Source organism: Diachasma alloeum, unplaced genomic scaffold (genome assembly GCF_001412515.2).
Source record: "Diachasma alloeum isolate Michigan unplaced genomic scaffold, Dall2.0 Dall_scaffold_00351, whole genome shotgun sequence".
Taxonomy (NCBI): domain Eukaryota; kingdom Metazoa; phylum Arthropoda; class Insecta; order Hymenoptera; family Braconidae; genus Diachasma; species Diachasma alloeum.
In genome coordinates, this window is record NW_021680490.1 from 447,611 (window position 1) to 459,607 (window position 11,997).

Sequence of the window (11,997 nt, forward strand, 5' to 3'; positions counted from 1 at the left end):
ATCTTGCATTAAGGAAAAAACAACTTTCGTCAAGAAATTTTGTACTTGTCCTAAAGACGAGGACAATTTCTTCATGACGAGAAAGCGATTTCTCATACCAAGTAAAATTTAATTAATTCCTTTAATAGTTTTTTAGCCTTAATTTGAAAATGTTTAATGCAAAATCCACTTGAATTAATATGAGAATTCGTTTTCTTGATATCAACCAATTGCCCTCATCTTTTGGACAAGTATAAAATTTCTTGGCGTAAGATTTGTTTTCTTAGTGTGAGATATTGTGCGCTTGGTAATTTTCAAGCCATGAATTTCTTGATACAAGTAAAGGTGTACTTCTCAAAAAACTTCTATCTTCTCAGTGCAATTTCAAAATAATCAATAAATAAAAGGACTCAATAAAGTTGTAACTCGTTACTTATGTTTCTTCGTTGGTTCTTTCACTAATAATAGAATAATCAAACACAACTGGACCTGCAGTAACATTCGTAGACTATGTAACCTGTTTTCATATAATGTCTACTTTATTTCACATATTCAACTTGATTTCGTTAAATTAAGTGCTTCACCTAGAATTTGTTCATTCAAATATCCTCATTCTGAATCATCAATAACGGCGGTGGACGGGGGGCAAAACCCTACATGTAAATGCAAATACAATGGTTTAAAAACAAACTCAACCAATTTATGGTAACTTTAATAATCAGTAAATCGTCTTTCTCCGAATAATCCCGCGAAGAAATCGTATATTATACATAATCATCCTAACTATCGATTAATGATAATTGGTATTTTCATCTATATTTAGATAGCGACCCACCCCGTCACGTTGTGTATCGTCGCACTCCTCACATCACTTGTTTTTTAATTTAATATAATCTTAACATTAATTATTTCGTAATCTTGGAAACTTCAACGCTCTTTATTTAATTCATCATCATTTAATCAACTATTTTAAACCTTACGAGTGAACTTCTATTCTAAGATCGTTTTCACTCATCGACTAATGATATCTAAATTTAAACGTCTCTTTCTCTGATATGTGCGTTCATGCCTTGTCATTTATAGGAAATCATCATTTTTTCATCATTTCGTCGTGATATCATTCTCAGTTAATGATGAATAATTTTTGGCTGAATTTCCCCTTCAACTCCAGATTTTTCCACATGTCTTCAATCGAACAATGGACCATTAATATTTGTCTTGAGTGCATACAATTTTTTTTATCAACAAAATTCAGAAAAAATTGTCATCTGAAAAAATCCGTTTAAAATCCTCTCGCGTTATTATCACCACCTGCTTCATTCAATATTCAATGATAAAATACTTGAGTACAAATAACCAACGGCCCACATCAGTGATGCTCGCATCTCGTGTCTTCGTATTGTTCTATTTTCGTGATAAATCTCGTATTTTTATTATTGCTTCGATCGTTCTGATCCGCGATTCATTATGATCCGAGGGAAAATGGGAATAATATTTGAGAGAGACGTGTAATTCATCAAATGTGACTAGAAGGGGCGGGTGGAGGGATGGCTAAAGGTCACGCAACGAGAGACACGGAGCCCGAGCTGCAGTTACGTCGGCTGGCTTTATATCGTTTTAGATGCATTGTGTAAATAAATATCTATTGCATAATACATATTTACCTATTATTCATCGTTTATCTCACTCTTTATCCTTCAATTTCATTTTTTTTGTTTCACTTCTAGTGACTAAGCTCTATGATATTTTGTTTTATTTATTCATATTTTTTAGTTTTTTCTTTTTCCTTTTCGCAGCATTTTCTCAGAGCGTTGCCACTCTTACTTATTTCTCTTGCGGATCGATATACTTCGGGAAGATCGTATTGTGCATAATTCACTAATATTTTTTAACATGTTAATTCATATTTTATGTATATATATATATATACACCTATATATATATATATATACACCTAGGTAACTATGACACCGAGGAACGCCAGATTCTATTTATCTCGTTGATCAGGTTCTCCAGGTGATTCTACTGTTCATTCATTTCATGTATTTGTAGCAAACGCCGAAGCCCCGCAATTCTTCACTGTTTTATGTAAAAACTAATTTATCGTTCTATTTTGGATTCATAATAGATAATATGAAGGTGGACTTACTCATCTCCTTTGGGTCTTTAAAAATTCATAACTATATTTTCGTTTTTATTCGTAAAAAAACAATGCGATTCGTTCAATCTATATTCAAACAATCGATCTGGGAGAACGCCAGGTTAAAATACAGATGAATGTTGAGTTAATTATGTAACATTATAGTATTTAAAATCGTGAACAATTGCTATTTTTTATTATAAACTATATGAAGAGATGTTAACTATGATATAATATATTTCATTTTTTTTTGGGATACTGTAGGCCACAATTAGGCTCCCCCCAATGTCTCAATCAACTATTCAATGTCAACATTAACAACAAATCAAACTTCGATCAAAAGTTGAACACTCGAGGCAGAATTCAAATAGTCACATTTCAATCGCTCCAGTCTAACTCTACAACATCGTCCAAATATTAACTACACGCAACGGTTTTCTTTAATTCACTGGTTTACACATGTTTTTTTTTTTGTAAGTATTATTTTTGTTATACAAAATTGCGAAAAATGTTTTACCTTATCAGCTATAATATTCTATAATCATGTTCTACAATCGTAAAAACGTAAAACGTGACATATCAACTTCCATGACACTCGAGTGCTCCACCACATTCTGCTGAAGTTTTTGCATCGTGAGGTGACACAGAATGTTTTTATTTCATTTATGCGTATTTTTTCTATTTGCTTCATGTATTATTCTTTTGCCATGATAAACTAGTGGACAACTCACTGGTGACCCATTTAAAAGGTCTCAATGTATCCATTTGATGAAATTCAGCGAGGGAATAATTTTTACCGAGTGCAGATAACATGTAAATAGAAGTTATTATTCTCATGGTTTATATAGCTTAAAAATGTTTATATATATATTTCAACGAGTTGACGACGTTCTCGTACAGATCGACAGTATCTTGACTATATCAAAAGCACGAGTGATGGTTTTTTCTTATTTTTCTTGAAAGGTTTTATACATATTTACATAATCTCCACTAGAACAACGCTTTGTTGATTATACTTTTGTGGCTTTGAGTGACGATGAGGGGAGGGGGTCATCGGTGTTTGCCTTTCTGGGGGTTTTGATGATGGATTTTTGAGATTTTTCGTTGAGTGGTATCTGGTCGGAGAAATTTGGGTCTTGACTGGGCTCCTCAGCATCAATAATAGTATTCTAAACGGGACAAACGAGTATTTCGTACTCGAACATGAGCGATACGGCGACGAATACGAAATAGAGAAGGAACATGGTGAATCCGAGGCCTCTGTTCATTCGCCATTTGAAGAATGCGATACTCATGATAACGAAGAGGAGCATGCAGAAGAGGATGGCGATGCTGCAGACCATTCCGACCGAGTTCACCTCGACTGGCTTGCCGTAGATCAAACCGTATAGTAGCCACGGAACCGGAAGCCTAGGAGCATTTTTTTCTTTTGCTATTTTTTATTGGTTTAATTTGTTTAATGCTTTGAGGAATTATTTATTTTAATCAACCCATGTTTCGAACACTGAAAAAATTTCTAGTTTTCAGGGAAAATCTCGGAATTTCAGAACACTGGTGTAGTGAAATGTAATGAGCAACGAAGTCCTGGGAATGAGTTAAAGTTGCACCTAATTCAAGAAAAATTTCCTTAAATGTCAGAGAAAAAAGTTCTAATGTTTAGCAATTCTTACTCTAATCTAAGCGCAATTGCACTGGAATTGAGGCACATTTTCTTTTATTTTAAGGGAATCTTGGTTCGGTGAATTTGGAACTTTTGGGTTGGGGTCTTAAGAGGAGATTCTGAAATGACAGAGGTCTTTAATGACCATGCTAATGAGTTTACTACTACAGTTTTGATGTAAAAAAAATCAAAGAATAAGAAAAAATTGGGTTTTATGTTTTTCATTGATGGAATTTTCATGTGTCCTTATGGCGAATTTTGGTGTACATGTACATAATATATGCATAAATATATGTAAATGACGCTTTTGAAAAATCTTCATTTTTTTGGGTTTTTAACATTTGTTTTCTCGACATTGCTATAGATGAAAATTCTGAAAAATTGATCAATTTTAAGTACATCAGAAAATCTTGAAATATTCCTACTTGAATGATTTATAATTTTCAATATTACTAATTTTGCAAAAGTTTCAACTTCAGCCAATTTTGAGAAAAAATTTCAAAAACTCAAAATAGAAGTTTTCAAAAACACTCATTTAGTTATGTTTGTGTACATATATGTATATGTGAACCAAAACGCGAGTCCATCGGTTGAAAATTGCGCCGTGAGAATCCTTATGAGAATTTAATTCTTGGAAAGCCTCTTGTGATCAACAAAAAAAAAGATCTAATTTTCTTTTTTACTTTTCTACATTCAAACTGAATTAGTAAACTCAGCAGCACGATAGATAAAGGCACCAGTGATTTCGAAATTTCCGTGTGGTCTCCTCTTAAAATAAGAACCAATTTTCCCGATTTTTGCATCAAGAACGTCCGCGTTTTCAAATTCAGACCAATTTCATATTTGAATTGATGATTTCTTCTGTTTTAAAATTAATCTACTTATGTTTATAAATCCGTTCTCGTTGTGTATACATTACCCGACACCTCGACGCCTTTAATACTAAATTATTTCAGAATTCTATACCCTCTGAAAGTTGTTAGTTTAAGAGCGAAAACTTTCTTAATTTAAGAATGCAACGGTTCTTGATTGAAGAGCTTTTCTCACCCAGAATAAGCAGTTTTTGATACTGAATTGTAAGGATTTTTCTTCTGAAATTAAGTAACCAGTTTCTCATTCTCAGGGTAACGTCTTCTGTAACGACAAGTTCTGATAAAATCGGTAACTTTTTTCTGCAAACTAGAAATGATTTCTCACTGTGTATGAAATTAATATAGCGATGATTGCAGATACTAGAACTTACAATGAAACAAACAACTTCATTGAGTTGGTAATGAAGTGGATAAGGATGTTGTATTAAAAATGGATTTAGCTCTAGAAAATATTTTGAGTGAACTGTATTGGAGAAAATTTTGTTCCCCACAAAAAATCTTTTTTGAAATTCTCCTTGGATCTAGCAGATTCACAGATACTTGTAAAATAATTTATACTGAATTTTTGTTGATGCGGATATTTTGTAAATCCAGAAAACATCTTTCTATAGAAAATGTGACGAACTATAATAGGAGAGAGTCTTTGATTTTTTTTCCATACTTAGTAGTTTCGGAGATATTTGTAAAATGTTTTTTTACGAATTTTTGGTAACTATAAAGAATCTTCCTAGATTTACGGAGAAAAAAGTTTTTAGTTTCCCGTAAAAGTCTCTGGATTCCGGTGCAATTTCTCTAATAATTCCCTCAATTCTAATTTTGATCAATGAGAGTGCAATATTCGGGATCACGGGACACGTTTTCCACTGATAATGCCCCTGTAGCCTGTCAATTATTTTCTACGAATTTGACAGATATTCCTCACATTTTGGTGAAATGTGTCCCGTAACCCCGAACACCACACCGTGATCGGCCAAAATTAGAGTTGAATAAATTGTCCGCCGAATACCTCTTGACCTTCAAAATTCATCGGATATGTCCCTCAAGTTTCCCTACCGATCAACGATCGGGATCAGTTTTGCAGTAAAATCCTTTGCGCTGCGCACTCGAGATTTTTAGACTGCAAAACTTGATACTATCATTTTTTTACAACGGAGCTTTCGTGAAATATCCGATAATTTTGAAGGCATCGGGGTATTACAACTGAGAATAAGTTCTAGCCCTCAATAATTTTTACTAAAATCCAGCACCTATATACTTTGGTATTGAAATCAAGAACCCTGAAATTCTTAAAATAGAAATCTCAGGGTCTTTAAATTGATATCCTTGTCGCCTCAAATTATCTTCGTTAATTACGGTGTGACATCACATCCTCTCAGTAATCAAGAGATGGTATATAATACGTTAAATAAATGCCACAATGGTTGAAAACACGTTTCAGGGTTATAAGAAAACGTCTTTCTGAAATACCTAAATTATACAAAATACTGCAAAACGTTTTTTTTGGTATTAAATGTTTGGAAAAGCATATTTTGTACAATCATAACAAAACCGTTTGAAAATATAGATAAAAGGTCTATGCCTAGGATTTCTCGTCTTTTCAGAACATGTATTATGGACATATTCAGCAAGACGTATTTGAAACGTATTTAAAATAACGATACGAAAACGTGTTATATAACAACTCAATTCCGGTTTTACGAACGCGTTTTGAAGGCGTATATGAAGCGGAAATTTTCATCAAAATTAAACATTCTATAAATATGTATTTCAACTCAATTTATACGGTTATAAAGCCATCTTTTGTGTACTGGGCTAGCTAACCCTGTCCCCCTTTTGTCACGAATCGTCATAAATTACTAATGCTCCCAACAGGTTCTTACTTTAAGAACCCAGGGTTCTTTATTGCAGTACGCAAAAAACTGTTCTCAGTGTCATTTTGCAAATATCTTTGAAACAAGACTATTCAGAGAAATCGCTCATTCTCTTTCTTGGAGGAAATTTTGCTCCATAGGAAAATGATAATTCGGCGTTATTCTCTAGACCTAGTCGTAGAGCTATTTGCTGAATGATGAAAATTTGATTCTCTGCTAACAGAAGCTCTTAGGAAATTTCTCTCTAACCTACTAGATCCAGCCATATTTCTAAAATGATTTGTCTAACTCATCTGAAACCATTCGTTTCTAAAATTCTAATGAGAGAAGTTTTCACAAATATTTTGAAGTCTTAACTCAAGACGAACTCCTCCCCCCACCTCTTTCTCAAATGAATCTATTACCCCTCTAAAACTAAACCCATTAATCAGATTGAAATGAATTATTCCTCAGGTTGCACTTAATTCGCAGCTCCTTGAGTCAGAAATAATTACTAGAAGGGTTCTGAATTAAGACGAAGTACTTCTAGAGACCCGTTAAAATTTCATTCACAATCATAAATTAAACTCAACTATAGACTCCCTGAGAAACTATAAATGATTCAAGGTCAAGAGTTGCAAAAATGTTAATTCCCCAAAGAGGAGTACCAACAGTTGCTTAAAGAGAGGCGCAATGATTGCTTACCCAACAGTAACGTCGAATATATTGCTGCCGACGGAGCTTGATACTGCCATATCACCAAAACCCTTACGTGCAACAATGACACTGGTTATTAGATCGGGAATACTAGTCCCAGCGGCGAGAAATGTTAGACCCATTACTTCGGGTGGTATTCGTATCGTATCACCAGCAACATTTGCCCACCAGACCATCAGGTACGAGTACGCCGCTATCCACAAGATGGAGCCGATGAATGTAACAGCGAAGAACTTTTTGCCTGGAAAATAGTTTTTTTTTATTTCGCTCATTTTTCGACTTATTCATTTATGAAAAGTTTTCTTTCTTTCAGGCAAATAATGTAGAAATTCGTTATTACTTAGTATCAAGATTCATTGAATTTCATGACAATTATAAATATATTATAATGAATGATAAATGTGAGGAAACTCGAAGAAATGATAAAGATTAATGATGAGTGAAAAATTAATGGACCTTTCTGAATCTTTAATTAATCTTCTCTCACTTTTCGAAGTAACCCGACCAATACCCGTAACTATTGACAAATAAACGAGAAGTGTTATAAATTGATTCCTTAGAGAAGTGCATACTTTTCTCGAATTTTTCAGACAACTCGAGAATTTTTGAGATTTTTTTCGACTTAAGGGGAGACTGCAGTAAACTCTCACCATCTTTGTTGGAGTAGGTGACGTATCGAACGACTTTTCATATATATGATAATACATGTTAAAAAATGGGAAAAATAATGACTACAATCGATTTTGCCCCGTGAATTAACGAAAAACAACGTCCAAGTACGTCAGTTTTTATCCAATTGACAATTTTGTTTTTCAAAATTTTCGTTAAACTCCAAAGAATAAAGGTGTGTACCCGTTTTACAATCTGTTAGATAGATCATGGAAAAATTGAAAAAATATTTTTTTGTCTTTTTTGTTTTCGCACTGATTCATCAATTTTTCTTTTCTATTATTTCTCTAACCGTTTCCACTAATCATTTTCGAAAAACCTTCTTCCAGCCGAGTATACGGTCACCACAAAGCGAAGAAAAACTCTGACACTCCAAAAAAATGTTCCAATTAAATTTGCCAACGTTACGAATGCTGTACGCATTCTTCATCCGGGCATTTTATTGCATCTGTTTAAGGATAAACGTGCGAGGAGGAAATGTAGGGGGTGAGGCGGAGGGATTTCTATTGTTTTCCTGTAGAAAACCAATCGCTGAACCCAAAAATTTTTCCCATTCGGATTCAAAATTCAGGCAATATTTGGGTGTATCTCCGGTTAAAAATTATTTTTGGAGCTAATCAAATTTATTTGTATCTGTTCCACGCATTGAATGGTTTTCAGATTGTTGTTTTTTAATAAATGAAAAAATATTAATCCATGCGAAAAAGTGAGAACATCGTCGATTTTTTTTTTTCACCAGGAGCTGGTACCACTGGCCAGGCCCGGCGGAAGGAGAATTTGTCATGTGTGGTGGACGAGTTGATGAGGAGTAGGTTGTAAGGATTAGATAATGGTCAAATCGCGAGGAGACAAACGGTGATGGTGAAATGATGAATGGTCAAACGGTCATGAGTCAAATGAGGTGAGAATAAAATCAGTCTAATTATAGAGCAAGGATACGTGTTTATTTAATAATATGCAACATCGAATAGAGTATTAATTATTTATCAACATGAACAATTGATAAACACTTCTTCAGTCTCTGAAGTTATGGCAAATGTGGACATACGCTTGGCGCATTTTTAAGTAGGGAGAGTTGCAAAATTTGAAAGATGACACTGTCAGTCACGAGACTTAAAAAAAATTATTCATAGTCGGGATGAGGGAATATGAATAATTTTTAATAATGGGTTCAGTGTTTGATTGTTAAAAAAACAAGTGGAGAATTGTATCCTTTGTAAATGAGTATAGTTATTGCTGCTAAAAAATTAGCAATATGCTTCCGAATATACTTTGTTTTTAAAATTTTTATCCTACTACTTCTTTTCTTCGTTTTTCCTGTTATAGTACTGTTCTTGATCACAATATCATCAAAATTTTTGACTCATTTTTCGCTTCTTTTTTTGTCTCATCCTGTATTCAAACCCTCGTAAGACCGAATCCGACGTTAGTCAGGGTTTAATCAAGGTTTAATTGTGATTTCAACTGAATATACTATAGTCAGGGTTCGGCCGAAGTTCAACTCGCGGTTGAACATAATTTAGTCAGAGTTTAGTCGATGTTTGGCCGGCGTTTTACCCGGTTCTAATCGGATTTAATCGAAATTTTATTGTGATCCAAGCAAAATTTAGTTGGGGTGTAACTGGAGTTTAATCTAGATTCAATCAGACTTTAGCCGAGATTAAGTCGAAACCATGAATAAATATGGATAAGACCGACCAACCAACATAATAATAGATGGATATGAGAGTTTAATGGAATTCCTTATGTAAAAAGCTCATAACGCTATTATGCGCCTTGATAAATAATAATGCTATTTTCACCATCGTTTCACTTCATCGAGAAAGCATCAGAAGAAATTTTTTGAGCCATAATTTCATTGATATGGCTGCTAATTTTTCCAGTTTATCATGAAAAACATGAAAAAAAAATCTCACAAACAATATGCTGCAGCTCAACAATGAATTGTCCGATTTCCATCATATTCTGATAGAATCAAGAGGCTATCGATACAATTTTTTAAAGCCATGATTAATTCCATTTCGATAATAATTTGTGGACTGATGGTCGAAAAATCGATTTTTGAAAAAATACCAATATTCAAAAAACTCGATGAATAATTCAACTTTAATTGGTGTCGATGAATAGAATTTATTAAAGTCTGTATCCATGGAAAAATTCATGAAATTCCATTGAGCCACTATAAAGAAAATCGCAAAAAAATGGGAAAAAAGTCCACACACATACATTCATACATACATACATACATACATACATACATACATACATACATACATACATATATACATCCATACATATATACATACATCACGGGTCCTTTCGGCGAGGAACGCCTTTACCCTCCGAGAGTTTTCGCAGGTTGGAAGGTCCTGCAACGTGGCGCGTTCCCAGGTGGTGGATGGGGGAATGCTCGATATTCTGAACTGCCGTTCAGAATATAGGGTATCGACTAAATAAAATACGTCGGCCCGAACTAACACCTTCCGAGAAACCCAACTCTAAAGTAGGTGTCCAGGGTGGGCTCCCTAGAATACACCCGGGTCAGGCTCCCGAAAACAGCTAGTGTAAAAATGATGAGTGATGACAAAATTGAAAGTTCCCATGCGGGTAGCCTTAACAAGGAGAATCCCACCATCATTTCTGGTGCCGGCTCCATGGATTATGGGAGGAGCCAATCATCACATTCATTAAAGGTGGACTCCTTGGCCTCGGATGCTACAAGGAGAGACGAGTCGCAGACTAAACAAGAGACGGAATGCTGCAATGCATGGGCGCGACTTGAAAAACTCATCGCAGAACTTCATCAGTATGTCCGCATTCCAACGCCTCAAAAGTTTGGAGGAGGCACGCATCAAAGCACGACCCTCCTTCACCAAACCCGCGCAAACTCCACCAGCACCACCCACGTTGCGTTTACGGACGGACTCCGAAACGACGGCAAAGGACTCGGATTTGGAGGATCCGAATACCATGCAGTCGGCCCGAGATGTCCGGAAGGCAGTGCGGAGAAAGCGCTCGAAAGGCTCACCAGCGGGAGAAGCTCAAGCTTTGAAGAAGCTGAAGCAACAGGATCTGACCAGCAAGGCAGCCCCGCAGATGGTGGCAACTTCAGATCCACTTTCTAAGCCTGGATGTACGCAGGTGAAGAACAAGAAGGAGAAAAAGAGGCAGGCCGGACAGCTCCATCCACAGCTGCCTCCCAAAAAGATGGAAAAGAAAAAAAAACGGGAGAGGGCTACTCGGAAATCAGTGATGCGACCTGATGCGCTGATTATACGCTCCAAGGACAAAGAGAAGCTGTTTGAAATCAATTACGATTTGATGAGCCGGGTGGTCGGGAGGAAAAGTGAGGTTCGGATTAACGGTTTGATAATTTGCCGGAGGTAATTTGATGAGTTTTCTTTAATAAACAAATTACTATGCACTGAAAATTACACAACACAGAGTTCAATAAATAGATGATTTCCGAGTGGACTGTATACAACTTAACAAAAAGATGATTTGCGATTACAATGTTCGATAATAGTTGCGATGATTTTCCGGCACTTTCACTCGATGAGGTTCGATGGCGTACTAAAGATACGACACGCACGATCGTCCTCGTGCGTGTTCGTCGATGCCCGAAGGTTTACGAGCGAGCAAAATTCGACATTTAGCCCGACTGAAGGATGATTTTTAACATCCCGCCCGCCCTGCGTCACCTCCAGGTGACGATGTATATCTGATGATTATGATGACGTATCACTGTTGACCTTCCAAAAGGTCGTCGTTGATCGGCAAAGGCACCAGCCTGTGGATGGACCGTTGAGTCTCCTGGTTGCCTTTCCTCAGTGTGACAACTCTGGTCAGGTTGTCTTGTCCCGGATGAATTGCGATGACTCGAGCCAGAGGCCACTTGGCTGGTGGCTCCCGCTCGTCAATGATGAGGACCAACGAACCGATTTTTACTTCGTTCGTTGGCTGCTTCCACCGATAGATTTGCTGGTAACGATGAATGCACTCTCGTGCCCAGTGTTCCCAGAAATTCTGAAGCCTCTGGGAGATGATTTGCCATCTGTTCAGTCTTGCTGTGTTGATCTGCTGAAGTGAAGGCTCTGGAATTGTCGTGAG

The 11,997-nt window shown here is 36.0% G+C and overlaps 1 protein-coding gene across 1 annotated transcript in view; it reads right to left on the reverse strand.

The window, feature by feature from the left end:
- Window positions 1-323: 323 nt before the first annotated feature.
- The window catches only part of LOC107040978 (sodium/potassium/calcium exchanger Nckx30C), a 183,395-nt gene continuing 171,721 nt past the window's right edge, over window positions 324-11,997 (reverse strand). Inside the window, exons 6-7 of the mRNA XM_015261318.2 lie at window positions 7,207-7,459; window positions 324-3,529 (exon numbers count right to left, since the gene is read on the reverse strand). Coding sequence (XP_015116804.1) covers window positions 3,289-3,529; window positions 7,207-7,459 — 494 coding nt within the window. The 3' untranslated portion in view covers window positions 324-3,288. The remainder of the gene's footprint in view (window positions 3,530-7,206; window positions 7,460-11,997) is intronic.